Genomic DNA, 19095 nt, shown 5'->3' on the forward strand with positions numbered 1-19095 from the left:
TTTATGTTTCTATCTTCATGGAAATTTAGCAGTATAGCTCAGTATTTTGTGGTACTTACATGTATAAAAGTTAATTTTGTAACATACCAATCTCATGTCATTTTTGGCATTAAGTATTTGAGGTAATGGGTTCAATCCCAATACAAAAACACAAAACTAACAAACAAAAATAGAAAAAATTTTTAGAACTCATGGTCTAATACTAAATAAAAGAAACAAGCTCCAGGTGTGATAGTGCATGCCTGTTAATCCCAGCAGTTGAGACTGAGGCAGGATTGCAAATTCAAGGCCAGTTTAGGCTTGCTTACATAACATAGTGACACTTTGTCTCAAAAAAACAAAGCAGAGATGGTAGGATGTGAGATTGCGGGTGGTTTCTCTGTTTAATTTATTTTACAATTAGCATGTTTTTCATAATAAAAATAATTTACAAAGGTCATCATGGTACATATATAACATAGCTCCTTTAGCTTATTTGTTTAAATTAGCTTTCAGAGATTTTACAGGTTTTTTTTTTGAACATTTTGCCTAGTTTTGGATAAAGTAACAAAAAAATCAGGTGTAAATAGTAGTCAGTGTTATCAAATGTAATGGTAGACTCTAGGAAGTTTTCCTATGACCATTTAATCTGACACATATGTGTAGATTCTATTATGATTTTAGATCTGCTATGCCTAAAATAGTCTGTTTTTACTGCAACTAAATCATCAGCTAAACTGTTGAATTTATGGTATGTTAGCATTGATGTAGAATTTCAGAATTTATGCAAATCTTACTGTAGAACAATTTTTTAAAAATTAATAATCTGCCCCACAGCACCTTTTGTTTCTTGAATTCTGCTTCGAAAAAGCAGTAGTCTCTTTTGCAGTTGTTTCATGTCTGATACGTAGACGGTGAATAATTTATTTCTATCCTTCCCTCCTAAATATAAAGACATTAAAATAGAAACTTTGTTGTGAAACATTAAACTAATAGGAAAAACAGGAAGAAAGTGAACTTCGTTCTCTTCCACCTCCTTCTCCTGCCCACTTGGCTGCGTTAAGTGTTGCAGTTGTTGAATTAGCAAAAGAACAAGGAATAACAGATGATGACCTCAGAGTTCGTCAGGAAATTGTGGAGGAAATGTCAAAGGTTATAACAACATTTTTACCAGGTACAAAGTCACTTTATAATTTTTAAAATCACAATTGTTCTGCTTGCTTCCTCTTGAACCAGAGTAAATTTCTTAAATGTTTTTTCATTTTTACTTCTTAAAAGAAGATGAATTTGATAATTTTATGAATGAATTTTTGGAGGGAACTATTTCAATAAAAATTGAGAATTTTGTAATCTGAAAAAAATTTTAGATGCCAGATTAAGAATGTGAAAAAAAATTTTAGATGCCAGATAATAGAAAGTTTCTTAGTGGTCAGATACTGTATCTTATATTAGTTCTTTAGTATCATTGATTTTTCAGCAAACTTAAAAAAATTTGTTACTTTCAGTGTAAACATTCCCAGTTGTCACTGAGAAAAATTGGTATTGCCACATAGTAGGGAAAAATTAAGGACTTTAGAAAAAGCTTATCTTTTGGTGCAAGTCTATCTTTTGATAGACTACTTGTCTAGCCCAATCATTTTTTTTGGATTAACAGGATTTAAGTGAATGTATCTTAAGTTAGACTTATTTCTTACCACCAAATTAATTTTGGCCAGTTAATAAACTACAGTTTCATGTAGACCTGCGGTGGGATTTGTAAGTAATAATACAAAATTAAAATGGAAAAATGGAGAAAATTCATTTCCTTTTGGTTATTTTTATCATAATATGGTTTTCTACCTAAATAATAAATTGAATTCTAATTGAAATTCTGTATAAAAATAATTAACTATTATTACCAGAATAGGAATGAAATTTTTATGACTTGTATCACTTTTAGACATTTTGCACATTTGAAAAGTAGACTTTATACAACTGAGTATGAACTTAAACTTTCTAAGACACTAAACCTGCCTAATATGTACTAGTTATGCATGTTATTTTCAGTTTGCCCTCTGATGAGATCCTTTAAAGGTATGCATTCTTACGGTTTCCAAAATAACACATTTGATAGTCTGAGAGGGATGTAAGTAGTGTTTCTATTTATTTTGTTCTATGAACTCTTAACTGCAAAGTGTTTTTTTTTTTTTTCTCTTTTGTGGTACTGGGGCTTGAACTCAGGTCCTTCACCTTGAGCCACTCCACCAGCCCTATTTTTTTTGTGAAGGGTTCTCCGCCCCCCCCCCCCAATAGGGTCTCACAAATTATTCAAGATATTCAAGATAAGGTCTCACGAAATATTTCCCCAGGCTGGTTTCTAACCGGTAACCGTGCTCTTCCAGTTCTCCACCTCTTGAGTAGCTAGGATTACAGGTGTGCACCAGTGCCACCCCAGAATGTTTGAAGTTTGAAATATCAGTTGACTTGGCTCTGCTTTGTATTTTTAGAAAGCATTTGCATTGAAATTCCTATTCAGAGTGCTGTCTCTTATCTGTTATCTAAAAATAAATGTAGTTTAAAACAATGGCTGTACCTAGGTTAGTGTATTTGTTACTGCTACATATTAAATGCTAATCATACTCTTAGTCATTCCTAAATGAGATTTTTAATAAATGTTTGAATACTGAATTTTTATGAGTAATTTATTCTCTATCTCTGTATCTCATAATTGGGAAACATTTTTACTATTTTACATATCAGTTAAAAAGGGTGTCATCCTGCTATAAATCATTGTCCTAGAAATAAAAGACATAGAATTCAAGTATATGCAATTTTCCTGATACTGTTTTTTTAAAGCACACATATTTGCTGTTTCATGCTTTTATATTTTTCTTTTATCCAGAATGTTCACTTAGGTTGTATGGCTCATCTCTGACTAAGTTTGCTCTGAAAAGTAGTGATGTTAATATAGATATAAAATTTCCTCCCAAGGTAAGTGACTAGTAAAGAACCTTTCCTATGTGATTTTATCTAGTGCTTAATAATTTTAGTGGGGTCATAATCTTTTTTTAGAGAAAGGGGTAGGACAGTATGAAACTTGGGCTCTTAAATTTCAAACAGAGAGAGGTTAAAGAAAATGGGTGGGTCTGGGGACAAAAGAAATTAGAAGATAGTAAGAGGGAGAAGTGCTCATATTTGAGCTTGTTGAATGGTTACAATTTTGATGAGTGGTATAGAAAGGAAGAGTTTTGGAAACAGATAGCTGGGCTCAAATCTTTATGGCAAAGAACATGTTTCTTGACCTTTTTGGGTTTAGTGTTTTTTTTTTTTTTTTTTTTTTTTGGTAGTATTGGGGTTTGAACTTAGGGCCTCACACTTGCTACATAGCTGCTCCACCACTTGAGCTACATGCCCGGCCCTCTTGACCTTTTTGAGCCTCAGTTTTCTAATTTCCAAAAAAGTGATAATTTTTATATTAAATGAGATGAGATGCATACATACAGGCACATGTGTGCCACACACAGGGTATATGATGCTTGGTACATGATGGATACTTTTAATATAATAAGTAATAGCTAGTATCACTAACAACAGTATCTCTTTGGCACTGATAACATTCCTTATTTATTGACATCAGACATTTAGAATAATCAAGTTTTTATGTTTAAAAACTTTCAAATTAGTTTCAAATCAAAGATGTTTGATTTGGATATTTTTATTTTACTGTTAATGTGTGATTATTAAATACATTTAAATAACAAAGTACACTTTAAAGTTCTTATCTCAGCAGTCTCTTTTTAACAATCATTTGGTAAACTCGTTTCTTTTTTCATTTGTTTTGCTGTGAAATTCTAGAACCTTTTCTCAGTGTAGAAACCCATTAGTTTTAAGAGTATTTATGGAATAATAGTGCTATATTTACTATATTTTGTAAACAAGATTGGTTGACATAAAAGTAAAAACACTGTTCTCTTTTCATTATTTTCAAGTATAGAGCATGATTTTGCTTAAATGTTATTCTTTAATGAAATTGAAGTCTCCCTAATGTTCTGGTACTAGTACTTGGAAATTAGTATATTGATTTAATTTTAAACTTTTTAGATGAATCATCCAGATCTTCTGATACAAGTGCTTGGAATTTTGAAAAAAAATGGTGAGTTTCTTTTTTCTTCTTTTTTTGAAAAAAATTTGTTTTTCTGAAGGTACGTGCACAGTGTTATTAATATGTCTAACCAAATTAAAATGAAAACTGCTAGTATGTTTAAGTCACTGTATTACAAATGGATAGACAGGTGTATGTGTACTTATATTTTTAATAGGTATATCAGAAAATAGAATTTACCTTTTGATTAGGTCAAAGGCAATATAATTAATAATTTAAAAGCTGATACATTTTGGGGAATTTAAAAAAATAATAACTGAGTACAACAGTCTCCCCTTATCTGCAGTTTATCAGTCTACTACCATTGATTCTTTTTTAGGAGGGGCCCAGAGGAATGAAGGACAGAAATGGGGGTTTTTCATGTTAATTCATAACTTGAATTTTGAAGTGTGTGACTGAATTCTCTGTTTGAAAGATAAAAACAAAACAAATAACTTATATCTGTTTACCTCTTCTCACTTCCAGATTAGTCTCCTGCTAACACAGCCTTGGGCCTTGGACAGTAGTATGACTAACCTGCTTTGGCCTAGATTCAAAAGAGCATCATTTTAATTAAACAAAAGACTTACAGTTTATAGGCATTCATTCCCCCCCCCACCAAAATAAATAAATATGCAAAGTTTAACTAATAAGAGCAAAAAAAGTATGCATGCATTTATTAAATATGTTTTTTTCTACTTTAAAACAGTGATATTAATCCAGTTTAATCATTTATGTTATGTCAGCTGAATCTTGTCGTCTAGGTTTTTTTATATATGCCTTGTCTATGTGGATTGCATTTGTAATTAAGACATTCACATAGGTAAAAATACTTCAAGATAAAAAAATAATGTCTTAAACCAAGTTTTAGGTCATGTATTCCAATCTGGTAGACTAATTTCTTGATTTTTATTTCCTTCCTTCTCCTGTCCCTCCCTCAAACCCCAGTGCCTCATACATGCTAGACAAGCGGGCTACCACTGGGCAACAACCCCCAGTATCTGGATCCAGAGTTTCATGCTCAGGGGTTTTAATTTTACCACTTATCAGTTGGGTGTCCTTTGAAAAATTAGTTCAGTCTTAATACTTACTTCAGTTTTCTCAGCTGTAAAATGGCTATGTTACATATATAGGCAGTACTGGGGTTTGAACTCAGGGCTTCTCACTTGCTAGGCGGGTGCTCTTTTTCCTGAGGTATTTTTGTTATGATTATTTTGGAGATAGGGTCTCCCTTTGTGCCCTGGACTGTGATCCTCCTATTTGTGCTTCCCTGAGTAGCTGGGATGAGAGGCGTGCACCACCACACCCAGATTTTTCTGTTGAGATGTCAGGATCTTGTGAACTTTTTGTCCTGGCTGGTGGGAAACCGTGATATTCCTGATCTCAGCCTCTCAAGTAGTAGGATTATAGGCATAAGCCACTGACACATGGCCTTATGATATCTTTTTGATGAATAGGTTGTGAGAATGAAATGGATTAAGCCTCATCTTAGAAAAGTGTCTAGTATACAATAACTTCTTTTGATTTTTTTCTTTCTACAATGAATAATGTTACCTTAAATTGATGAATCAAAAGTACCTGTCAAAAATATTTGTTTACCTTCTCTTTGATTCTAACATCACTTCTGAACTCCTTTTTTCCCCTCTATCTGCCCCATCAACTAACTTATTTATCAGTTTCTTGCTGGCCATTGTCCTGGGAAGTTAGTTTGTATGGAATGAGTTGGGTATAGTTTGTATTTTAATATAGGTTTCTTTCTAATTACACAAAAACTTAAAAGCTTATTATAAATAAAAGGTAGATACAAATTTTATCTCTTCAGACCTACTAGAGGTATCAACCAATCATAACTATTTAAAATATATCTTTTCACTGGTGGCTCACACCTGTAATCTTAGCTCCTTGGGAAGCCAAGATCAGGGGTATCGTGGTTTGAGGCCAGCCTGGCCTCAAGGTAAGAGTTTGAGAGACTCTTATCTTGAGAATACCCAACATAAAAAAGGGCTGGTGAAGTGGCTCAAGTGGTAGAACGCCTGCCTAGCAATCATGAGCCCCTGAGTTCAAACCCCAGTACCCAGTATTGCAAAAACAAACAAAACAAAACAAACCCCCATCTTTTCTACTAAAATAAATGAGTAGAACATCTTAAGTCCTATAATAGGGGTTTAAGTGTGGCTTCAAAACTGATTATGTTCTCTCTTTGTCCTCATTGTATCCTCTAGAAACCTGTCATCTACTGAATTTATTTGTTTGTGTTCCAAATCTATCATTGAGGTCTTTCTGCCTTATTCATATTTACTGTGCATAATGAAATTTCTGACATACAGGTCTCTAGCACATGTTTTTTGACCAAAGTAATCATTCCAACAAGTACTACTGAGACTTTTGTTGAATTTCAAATAAAATAATGTTAATCTGTCTATCTTTATTTAAATTAGACATTTATCACATGGGTTCAATGTTGAAGGTATAGAAAAAGACTTCAGGTTGGAAATGTGCTTCACCCTGTTAGTCCTTCCTTGGCTGCTGTGATTAGACAGATTTTTCACATATTAAAAGGAAATGAGGTTAGCAAAGCAAGCTTCTCCTTGCATTGGTAATTTAAAAGAACTAAACTTTAAGCATGATAGGTCCTTATTTTGTGATTCCTGTGGGAATAGCCCTCAGAAGTAAGAGGTGTCCTCTCTTTGCTGTATCTATGAAGTTTTAGCAACTTTATATACTTACTTGGAAATATTCAAACTTTTAGGAATGTTAAGACCTTTCTTCTTAAGGTGATTGTAATTTTCGGACAGTATTTGGGACTGTACCTGTGGTTTGTGATACACAGCAAATGACACCAAGAAAGGTAAGAGATTCTGTTGGGTTGATGCTCTCATAATGAGAAGAGTGGATTATCCCACAGAAGTAATAAGAGTGATTTTTAGAAGGAAACTATAATCATGTTTACTATAAAGTAAATACTTTAGATATGTTGACATTAGTTTACTTTTTTCCCCCCTTTCTTTTTAGTATTATATGTTGATGTGGAATCTGATTTTCATGCTAAAGTTCCTGTTGTGGTCTGCAAAGATCGGAAAAGGTTGGTAACAATGAAGAGAAAATAAGGTATTTAAAACAAAGAAACAGATTAGTAGTGTATAGCTCCGAGAGAGAAAATTTGTCTTTGAATATTTCTTTGGGTTAATATATCTGTGCTAGTTTCTATTCATTAAACATAGCAAGCCTACTAAATGTATATAAAACAGAAATAGAAATACGAGACAGTATTGTTAATAAAACAGTCCATGCAAAACTTTCATTGTTTCTTAAGGTCATTTACCATCCAGCAGTATTGAGCATTTACTTATATGTAGGCACTGTGTTGCTCTATAGATACAAACATAAGAAATAGCCTCTTAATTGGAGAACATCATTCTGAGTGAGATTAGCCTGGCCCAAAAGACCAAAAATCGTATGTTCTCCCTCATATGTGGACATTAGATCAAGGGCAAACACAACAAGGGGACTGGACTTTGAGCACATGATAAAAGCGAGAGCACACAAGGGAGGGGTGAGGATAGGTAAGACACCTAAAAAGCTAGCTAGCATTTGTTGCCCTTAACGCAGAGAAACTAAAGCAGATACCTTAAAAGCAACTGAGGCCAATAGGAAAAGGGGACCAGGAACTAGAGAAAAGGTGAGATCAAAAAGAATTAACCTAGAAGGTAACACACACGCACAGGAAATCAATGTGAGTCAATGCCCTGTATAGCTATCCTTATCTCAACCAGCAAAACCCCTTGTTCCTTCCTATTATTGCTTATACTCTCTCTACAACAAAATTAAAAATAAAAGCAAAATAATTTCTGCTGGGTATTGAGGGCGTGGGGGGGAGAGGGAGGGGGCGGAGTGGGTGGTAAGGGAGGGGGTGGGGGCAGGGTGGAGAAATGACCCAAGCCTTGTATGCACATATGAATAATAAAATTAAAAAAAAAAAAAGAAATAGCCTCTTGTTAAGACTTTCACTGTCTTTTAAAATCTAGTTTTTAATTCATTAAAATTGGATGAATCATTGAAGACTGATCTTGCCTTTCTTGTCAGATGTCTTAAGAACTGAGGGTTAAAGTATCTTTGAAAAAGGAAAATCAAATAATGCTAATTGAGATGAGTGTGTAAGACATGGAAATAATACAGAAATGATAAAATGTTCTATTGATTATTAACCTGTTTTTCTTGCATTTTAAGATTGTATTATTCAAAGCTAGAAGTGTTTGTGGGGATCTAGTTTATCTTCTTATTTTAAATTGGAAAATTGAGACTTGGAAAGTTTAAGAATTTTTCCAGATTTATATCATTTAGGATGAAACCAGAATTGGAGTGAAGGCAATGTGACTTCTACCTTGTTTTGGCTACTCAGGGCCTTGCACTTGCTAGGCAGGTGTTCTACTAGTTGAGCCATGCCCCAGCCCTGCAGTAATTTTTTGGATAAGGTCTCATGTTTTTGTTCACAGCTGGGATGATTCTACTAGTTAGACCTCTCACACATAAAACTACAGGCATTCCAACATGCGTGGCTTGTTGGTTGAGGTGAGATCTCTTGAACTGTTTGTGCTTACTTTGAACCCTGATCCTCCTGACTTTCATCTCCTAAGTAGCTATTGCTCTGGCTATAGTGTTTTTTTACACTTGTGTGAAAAAGCCCATTGTTTTCCACATTGTGGAAACTGTATGGCAATTTTAGGCTCATCGTTTTCCATGTATTCCAAATGTTGCTACTGTACTTCTGTCATTCCATATAAGGTAGCTCCTATTTTCACTTACATAAAAGTATAATTTGTGGGTTAATAAAAAATACTTTCTAAACTTTAATCTGAAAGTAGCATTAATACAATCATGAAAGCTTAGCTAGGAGAAATTAGATTTAAGTACAGCTAGTCAGTTCAGTATTCCACTTTTTTATTTTTATTATGGTCCAAGCACAAAAAAATGAACTAGGAAAATATGTTGCACTATTGTCAAATATTGGAGAGACCAGTGCTGCTGGGATAGTGGCTTATGCCTGTAATATGAGCATTTGGGAGGTGGAAGTTAGAGGATCCAGCCTGGGCTACATAGTGAGACTCTGTCTCAATTATTATTTTACATCTATATCTATATCTATATCTATATCTATATCTATATCTATATCTATATCTATATCTATATCTATATATCTATATATCTATATATCTATAGATATAGATATAAAATAATAAATAAAAAAATATTTGTTTGGTGTTACAACTCTTGGAACTTAGGGCCTTGCACTTAACTTGCTAGGTAGGCACTCTATAAGTGAGCCATGGCCCCAGTCCCTTTTGCTTTAGTTAATTTCCAAACAGGGTCTTGTGTTTTTGTCCAGACCATCCTGGACCACAGTCTTCTGTTTATGTCTTCTGAGTGACTGGGGTGACAGAAGTGCCCATCATAACTAGCTCATTGGTTTGAGATGGGCTCTTGCTAACTTTTTGCCCAGGCTGGCCTTGAACCTAGATTGCCCTGGTTTCTGCCTTTTGAGTGAGTATTACAGGTGTGTACCACTACACCTAGCCTTTAAAAAAATGTTTATTATGACTTTTTTGAGGTGTTAAAATGTGACTAAAAAGGGTAGTTACAGGATTTGCATAATCGCTTTTTAAGGTATCACTACAATGAAATTGCTTCTTTCTCATTCACAGTGGTTTACTTTGTAGAGTGAGTGCAGGAAATGATATGGCATGTCTCACTACTGATTTACTTGCTGCTCTTGGCAAAATGGAACCTGTCTTTACTCCCTTGGTATTGGCCTTTCGTTATTGGGCTAAGGTAAGTGCAACAGAATAAAAGGTACCTAACCTTCAAAATAAGTCAGGCTTTTTCTTACGTTGATACGTAACATAAATCATACATATCGTGTTGGTCAAAATAGTCATTTGCTCTGGACAGAGTACTTGTGTGGCATGTTCCAGTGTATGGATATGAAAATAATATTTCATAGACATACAGTAATATGTCCCCCTTATTCACAGAGGACATGCTCCAAGATCCCCAGTAGATTCCTGAAACCCTAGGTGACACTGAATCAGATGTATAATGTTCTTTCTATATTTACATAATATGTTAAAGTTTAATTCATAATTAAGATACAGTAAAAGATTAACAAAAATAACTAATAGTAACAGAAAAATTAAAAGAAAATAATGTAATAAAAATATTAAAAGCTTATGAATTGCTTATTTATAGAATTTCCCATTTCATAGTTTTGAACCGCAATTGACATAGGGTAATTGAAAATGTGGAAAGTGAAACTGGATAAAGGAAACTACTGTATAGACTTATTGTTATATTTTAGAATTTTATTTTTTTGGTGGAACTGGGGTTTGAAGTCAGGGCTTTATGCTTGCAAAGCAGGTGCTGTACTGCTTGAACCATACCTACAGTACATTTTGCTCTGGTTATTTTGCAGATGGGTTTCGTGAACTATTTGCCTGGGCTGGCCTCTGTCCTGATCTTAGCCTCCCTAGTAGCTGGATTACAGGTGTGAGCCACTGGTGTCCAGCTTATATTTTAGAAGTTTTAGTTGTCATACTTTATTATTTCTTAAAGTACAGAAATGTTCTCTTTCATATTGTAACATGTAAAGCTGAAGTTTTATTTTTATATTTTGCAGTACTGGGGTTTGTACTTAGGGCCTCATGCTTTCTATACAGGCACTACACTACTTGAGCCACACCCCTAGGACTTTTTGCTTTGTAGTTATTTTTCCAATAGGGTCTTATGTTTTTGCCCAGTCTGGCCTGGACATGATCTTCCTATTTATACATCTTGCATAGCTGAGATGATAGTCGCATGCTACCATGCCAAGCTTATTGGTTGAGAGGTGGTCTTTCTAAATTTTTCCCAGTTTGGTCTTAAACTGTGATTTGCCTGATTTCTGCCTCCCAGGAAAGTGGGATTACAGTTGTAAGCCTGTGCCTGGACTAAAGTTTTCATTCTCACTGCAAGTTAAAGTAGTGTAAAATACGGCATATAAGTTAAAGTCTCTCTTTTTTTTTTTTCCTCCCTGAGATGGGTCTTGCTGTGTGGCTCAGGCTAGCCTTGAATTTGTTATGGGGTCAAGGCTGGCCTTGAACTTACAATCCTCCTTCCTTAGCCTTACAAATGCTGGGATTACAGACATGTATCACCATACCTGGCTTTAAGTTAAGGTTTTTTTGTTGACATATTTTTTCTAGTTGGTATATTTTTTCTAGTCTCTATCTGTGAATATTCTCTCATCTCTAAATTATTGATAACCTGAAGAGATTTTTGGTTTTTTTCGTGGTACTGGGGCTTGAACATAGGTGAACACCTGAGCCACTTGAGCCACCCTGAGCCACTCCCCGACCTCTTTCTTGTGGTGAGTTTTTTCAAGATAGGATCTCAAGAACTATTTGCCTGGGCTGGCTTTGAATCGTGATCCTCCTAATTTCTACCTCCTTGAGTAGCTAGGATTAGAGGTGTGAACCACTGGTGCCCAGCTCAGGAGAGATTTCTTATTGAACAACTGCTGAGGATCAATTACCTAAATTTCCTAAATTAGAATTCCCTTGTATTTCTAAGGGCTTTAGCTACCCTATATTTATTTTTTGATATGGGGATAGGGAGAAGGAATGCTAGTTACCAATATCATTCCAAACAACCAGACAGAGACATTTGTGGTCACTTGTTAGTGACAAGCAAATTTTTAGTTTTACATGAAGAAGATTGATCAAGAAGGTGATGGAGTAAAGATTCTTTGTTTTTTTTTTTTTTTTGGCAGTAAGGGGGTTTGAACTAAGGGCCTACACTTTGAGCCACTCTGCAAGTCCCTTTTTTGTGTTTTTTCGAGATAGGGTCTCTTAAACTGTTTGCCCAGGCTTGCTTTGAATTGAGATCCTTCTGACCTCTACCTCACTAGTAGCTATTTTTTGGCATTTTTTTGTTTGAATGACTAGAGGAATACCCCTCCATGCTTGGGGGAAGCATCAACTGGCTAAGTATACCACAAATAGTGGTGCATGTTGTAATCCCAGCATTTGGGAGGCTAAGGTGGGAGAATCATGAGTTCAAGGCCAACCTTGGCTACATAGTGAATTCCAAGGCAAGCATGTGCTACATAGACCCTGTTTCAAAACAAATAAAACCAAAACAAAACTCATGGGAAGAAAATAGATTATATATAAATAAATACATGTATGCAAGTAATAGTAAGTGCTATCAAAACAATAAAGCAGGACAAAGGCAGGAAGAGTGATGGAGGAAATACTATTTTATGTAGAGTGATCTAAGAAACTCTGACAAGGAAAAAGTTGAGAAATGTGAAAAAAGTAAACCATTTTAGATACTTGGGATAAGAATATTGTAGATAAAGGGAAAAGCAAAATACAGAGGCCTTGAGTATAAAGAAACTCCAAACTTTGACATTCTAACTATTCATTACTTTTCCTTTGTTGTTATTTTTCAGATATTATCTGAAAAATAATGAAAGCATAAGTGGGTGTGGGTATGGCTCAAATGGTAAAGTGCCTATGAGAGTTCCTGAGTTCAAACCCCAGTACTGCCCCCCCCCCCAAAACAAAGAGTTTTTCTCATGGATTTTATTTTCCTAATTTATTATAAGAATCTTAGAAATAATTCCTGCTATATAGTTGTAAATAGGAGAAGCATACCCAGGTATAAACAGGAGGCCCTATTTCAAAGATGACTAAAACATAAAGGGCTGGAAGTGTGACTCAAGGGGTAAAGTGCCTGCCTAGTACTGAGTTCAAACCCTAGTACCACCAAAAAAAAAAAAAACGAAATATGTTAATAATAAGTGAACTATTTTAATTATGAAATGTTAATTAGTGAATATGTTAATAGTTATTATTTTAGGGTGATGAAATTTCAGGTTACTCTTAGCATTTTTCCTTATTGTTTAAATTTTTTATAGTGATTGGGGTAGAGAAGTAAGCTATTTTAATTATCAAAATTGAAAGCTAAATGCTAGTACATTTTTCCATTTAATTTTGCAGTTGTGCTATATTGATTCCCAAACTGATGGTGGAATCCCTTCATACTGTTTTGCTTTAATGGTGATGTTTTTTCTACAACAAAGAAAACCTCCTCTTCTTCCTTGCTTACTTGGAAGTTGGGTAAGCATACATTTGTGATTTATATGTGCATGTGTATATGTAGTTTGCTGTTGCAGAATACTCTGCTCAAAACATTTTGAGGTGGAATTCTGGTTTATCTGTTTGTCCATCTTTTTATTTTTAAATAATTTTTCCACTACCAATTTGGAATGCCTTTTTATATAGATTGAAGGCTTTGACCCCAAAAGAATGGATGACTTTCAGCTGAAGGGCATAGTAGAAGAGAAGTTTGTGAAGTGGGAATATAATTCAAGTAGTGCAACTGAGAAAAACTCAATTGCTGATGAAAACAAAGCTAAGGCAGACCAACCAAAAGATGATACCAAGAAGACAGAAACAGACAACCAAAGTAATGCCATGAGGGAAAAACATGGCAAAGTAAGCTTTTTTTTGTTTTGTTTTTTGTTTTTGGCTTTTCTCTCTGTAGAATTTGTGATAACTTCTATTGAAGCTATATCAATAGTAGATTGACTGACCAACCTTGAGCAAGCCTCTTGGCCTCATTTGCCTCATCTGTAAAGTGAGGGGTTGATCTGGTTTAGTTTTTTAGTACTGAGATTCTATAGTGAATTTATTACCTTATTTTGAAAGACTTGTATTGTTTGAATCATGTCAAGGCAATTTTTTTTCATCTAAATAAGAAAAATTACCTTGAGGAGTTAGGCTGTGACCAGAATTTTAGCATATGGGAATTATGTTGCCAGATGGGGTGGAGCAATAAAGGCCTTTTGCTCTATGAAGGGGTGGCTTGCTTATTTAATCATTCAGCGTTCACTTATTTAGAGCCTACTATATGCTAGACATTATTTTGAATGCTAGAGAACCATAGGTAAATATACATGAGTTTTGTCCTCTAGAAACTTGTAGTATTTTGTATGGATAAATGTATTATAGGAGTCCTAACAGTTCTGAAACCATTTCTCTAGCTGTACTGAATTATTTATAGATTCCTGAAGGTACTTTTTTACTCCGTTCAACTTCTACCTTCTACTTTCTCCTCAAACTATTGGTACTCTCAGCTAATGATCTTGCTCAGTACTTTACTGAGAAAACTGAAGTACTGAAGTAATCAAAAGAGAACTTCTACACCATCATCTGCTATAGCCTGTCTTACTACTGCTTTTGTAAAAGGAACTGCCTTCCTTTCTTTTTTTTTTTTTTTTTTTTGGTGGTACTGGTGTTTGAATTCAGAGTTTCAGCCTTGCTAGCTAGGTTGGCGCTCTACCACTTCAGCCATTCCAGTAGCCCGGAACTTCCCTTCTTTAATCTAAAGTCTGTTTCTCTACTTGTATTCAATCTTATCCCTTCTTGTCTAATTCTAGAATATTATTCCAGCAATTCTTCTCTTGCCTTCCTTGATTACTAACTTTTTTCATTCTTTATCCTTATTCTTCATTGAATCAAGTATGTTTTTAATTTTCTCATTTTAAGGAAAAAATCTTACACTACTCCCCTTCCCAGCTATCCTTTATTCCGCTTTGCAGTAATACTTCTTGAAAAAATTGTCTATATAAACTATTTCCAATTTTTCTGTGTACTCATAAGTCACACTGTCAATTTGCCAAAACTTGTATCATCATTCTCAGTAACATCCACATTACTAAATTCAATAGTCACTTCTCATTTTTACCTTTTTTTGATTTTGCAGCATTTGCCAGTTGATTACTTCGTTCTTAGAAAAATTTCTTCATTTGACTTTCAGGGTATCACATCCATAGCCGCTTATTACTTCTCAGTTCTTTGCTGGTTCCTCCCTTCTTCCCAGTTGCTTCATGTTGAAGTGCTATGGGGATTGGTTCATGATCCTGTTTTTTCTGATTTGTCTACACTCCTATGGTAATCCTGTCCAATCCCTTGGATTTTAAGTGCCATCTGTATGATGATGATTCCTGAACTTAAAATCTCTTGCCAGACTGCTTTCTTGAATTCCATAATTGTTTTTCCAGCTCTAAATTGTATTTAGTGTCTCTAAACTAGATGTGTCTAAATTGAACATCCAGTCTTCCCCTCACACTTGTTCCATATGAAATTTTCCCATCTCAGTTGTTGGTACTTCATCCTTTTAGTCATTTGGTTAAAAATCTTAAAGTCATCCTTTATTCATGTCTTATGAAAATACCCATACCAAGTCAGGAAATCTTGTCATCTCTTCAAAATATGTCCAGAATTTGATCACCACTCACTGTTTCTGTTTTTTACCATATTGGTCTGAGCTGCTACCATTTCTGGTTTGGATTACTGTCAGTTTTCTAAAGGTATCTCTGCATCAGCCCTTCATAGTCTGTTTTTAACAACTATCCAAATGGTTGTTCTAAAAATTAAGACAGATCATGCTTTTTTCCCTCCCTATACTCAAGATGCTTTGGTTCATTTCATTTAGAATAAAAGGGAAACAGTCTTATTGGCTAGCTCTTTGTTTTTTCCTTTTCTACTCCTTTTTCCTGTCTTAACACATTAGCTTTCATGATTTTCTATGTAAAAGTATTTATACTTTTGTAGTATGTGTGCTTACTGTATCTGTTCGCCATTCCTGCATATTATTGAGAAGGTCATACCTTCTCAATAAATCTGATTCTGACTACTCAGTATTATAATAACCTCCTCCCATATTTCCACATTTATTTTACTCAACTTTTTTTGATCCTGTAACACTTCTAATTTATTATGCAATTTACCTATCGTGTTTGTCATCTTTCCCTGGCAAGTAAGCTCCATGCAGGCAAGGATCTGCTTTTTCCAAAGATATATCCTAAGTGCCTACCACACTGTCTGGTACATAGTAAGCATTCAATGAATAGTCAGAATTGAGTGTATGAATGACTGTTTTATGCCTTTATGTTCTATCTTGGTTACTTTTTGCCAGTCTTTATCTAGCTAATTCCTTTGAAATTCACTATTACATCTTCTGTTATGACCCTTCTGATTTAGAGTCTCATCTTAGTATGTAGCCTTTACTGTAATGTTAAATTATTTCTCTTTGTCCCAATAGTCTATGAAGTGTAGGACCTTCTTTTTGAGTGGGAGTATAGTGTAGTGATCTATAACATGGAGCCAGTAGCCAGGTGGTCTTGAGTCAGACTTTTTTCCCTGAAGCGTCAACTCCATAGAATATATGTCCAGCTTTTAGAAGAGTAAATAGGGCATGGTAAGCATTATGTATAAATGTGAGTTCTTACTATTTTATGATATCCCTAGCACAAGGCCAGGGACATGGTAGGTTCTAAAGAATTATGTGCTGAATTAAGGAATTTTTGGAAAGTCAGGATATTCACTTAGATTTTTGAAAATAGTAATTGCAATAAAGAGCTATATAGTTGTTATCCAATGATTTGTGATCTTGATTGTACATAAAAATCAATGTAAGGAGCTTTAAAACTTCTAGTGCCCAGGTCAGTTAAATTCTTGGGAGTGATACAAAAGGTGGGAGTGGTGTGGAATTCAGGCATTAGTGTACTGTAATATTCACCAGGTGATTCTAATGTGCAAAGTTGAGAGTCACTGGTTTAGTGTAAAGAACATAAAATTCCTAGGTGTCAGGAAACTTGAACTTAAACTGAATGCTGGTTTTGGGCAAATTACTCTTAAAATCCATTGATTTCATAGTTTTGTGATGCTTAAATGAAAAGTATTTTTTTCTTTTCCAGTCTCCTTTAACATTGGAAGCGCCAAATCAGGTATCCTTGGGACAGTTATGGCTAGAGCTGCTAAAATTTTACACACTGGATTTTGCTTTGGAGGAATATGTCATATGTGTACGGATACAGGATACTGTTACAAGAGAGAACAAAAATTGGCCTAAAAGACGAATAGCCATTGAAGGTGAGATGTGTTATATTTCATTTGGGTTCTATGTTTTTGTGTGCCAAGCATCATCTAATATAGTATTACATATTTTATCCCTTGGGTAAGGTAAAGAAAACAACAGTTGATGTTGACAAAGTTCCACATCACATTTCAAGATCATCAGCTGTACTATGACAAGATGAAAATTATTAATAGGCCTTGGAGGTTGAAAATTTTCACTCCATAGCAGTGGACAGGGAGGCATAGTGGCACAACTTCTAGTGATTACATCATCAAAAATGTAATTACTGAGTTGACTTCAATTATCCCTTATTAGTTACTTCATTGCTGTTCTCTCTTTTTCCTTTTAATTTTATGAATGGAACAAAGGAAAAGATGTTGTTGTTTTTCCCCTAGTCAACTTCCAGAACTCTGATGGGGACCCTAGGTTAGAGAAATATTGGGAAAATGTACTCTGCTGACAGTCTAACAGTTAAGATCTATTTGTATAAGCTTGGAAATGCAGTTTGTTAGTAGAGACTTAGCTGCTGACCATTTTCTTTTTTACTAGATCCATTTTCAGTCAAGAGGAATGTTGCACGGAGCTTAAACAGCCAGCTTGTTTACGAATATGTTGTGGAGAGATTCAGGGCAGCTTATCGGTATTTTGCCTGTCCTCAGAGGAAGGGTGGAAATAAGTCTACAGTGGATTTCAAGAAAAAAGAGAAGGGGAAAATAAGCAATAAGAAACCAGTGAAGTCTGACAATATGGCAACCAGCTGTTGCATACTGCTTGGGGAAAGCACAGAAAAAAAAAATACAGAAAGAGGTCAACCTGACAAATATGATGAAATGGAATGTACATCACAGAGATGTATTATTGACAATGACAGTTTGTTGGTAAATGAACTAGGTTTGACTGACCATGGACAGGAATCTTCATCTGTTTCTACTGCCAGCGAAGGCAGTGAATTAGAGCCCAAATCAGTTAAGAAACAAAGTGATTTAGCACCTTCAGAAACTTGTTTAAAGAAGGAGCTCAGCCAATGTAATTACATTGGGTCCTCTGACCCAGTTGAATCTGCAGGAACAGACTGCAGGTCAAATTTACAAACAGAGAGTTCACATCAGATTGTGTGCACCGACATATCTGCTACCTCTTGCAACTGCAAAGCTTCAGAAGTTGCTTCTGACCTTAATGATGATGATAACCTCCCTTCCCAGGAATTATATTATGTGTTTGATAAGTTTATTTTAACCTCTGGCAAGGTAGGATATCATGTGTAAACAATCTTTTTTGTGGTTACTGTATGACTGTATTTCTTTTTAAAAGTGTAAAAATAGCTTCTATGATGGTGAGTATTGTTTTGGAATGATCTTTTCCTGTACATTTGTCTTTTACTGTTTGCATTTTTTCTAAAGTTACCTTTTAATATTTTGTATAAAACACCAAAGCTAGTAGAGATTCAGCACTCTACTAATAATTGTTTTCCTTCTCTTTCTCACACATGAAAGGATTCATCTAATATTTTATGGAAATCAGTTTAGCAAAGGCTCAATTGTTCTATTAAGTTCTCTTAAGTTCTGGCTTAGTTTTTACTCATCTAATTCTATTTAATTTTCTTCTTCCTTTTTTTTTTGGTAGAGAGAATATAAATACACTAAATCGTAGTTAAGGGAAACTAAGATCAGGAACCAAAAAAATCTTCATCCAGATTCTGTCTCTAACATTTTAACTTCGGATTTTGTATTATCCTTTATAAATTATATGAGTCCTAACTTTTCTACATTTAAAGTGAGATGGCTTGAACTTTAACTCCTAAAATTACAGAAGGCACCTTGATAAACAGAAAATAAGCAGTAACTGCTTGCTTTAAAAAAGTTTTTTTTTTTTAATTTGCTACACTGCGAATTGAATGCAGTCTCTTGGACTTGCTAGGCAAGCCTCTTATCACTTGAGCCACACTGCAGTCCAGCAACTGCTTTGTTAACAAAAGAAAATTTTCACTAAGTCACATTGTTTCAAGTGCAATATACATAACAAAAATATTATCAGCA

General features: G+C 34.7%; 1 protein-coding gene across 8 annotated transcripts in view; it reads left to right on the plus strand.

Annotated features, from left to right (window-relative positions):
• Tut4 (terminal uridylyl transferase 4) overlaps positions 1–19095 on the plus strand; it is a 102479-nt gene that overhangs the window by 45768 nt on the left and 37616 nt on the right. For 7 of the 8 annotated variants that reach the window (XM_074080120.1, XM_074080117.1, XM_074080122.1 and 4 more), the window contains exons 5-13: positions 976–1153; positions 2861–2949; positions 4060–4111; positions 7112–7181; positions 9799–9925; positions 13135–13254; positions 13420–13632; positions 16899–17073; positions 17609–18306. In XM_074080120.1, the coding sequence (XP_073936221.1) occupies positions 976–1153; positions 2861–2949; positions 4060–4111; positions 7112–7181; positions 9799–9925; positions 13135–13254; positions 13420–13632; positions 16899–17073; positions 17609–18306 (1722 nt within the window). The remainder of the gene's footprint in view (positions 1–975; positions 1154–2860; positions 2950–4059; positions 4112–7111; positions 7182–9798; positions 9926–13134; positions 13255–13419; positions 13633–16898; positions 17074–17608; positions 18307–19095) is intronic. The other variant, XM_074080124.1, reaches the window with a different exon arrangement.

Source organism: Castor canadensis, chromosome 7, assembly GCF_047511655.1.
Source record: "Castor canadensis chromosome 7, mCasCan1.hap1v2, whole genome shotgun sequence".
Lineage (NCBI taxonomy): Eukaryota > Metazoa > Chordata > Mammalia > Rodentia > Castoridae > Castor > Castor canadensis.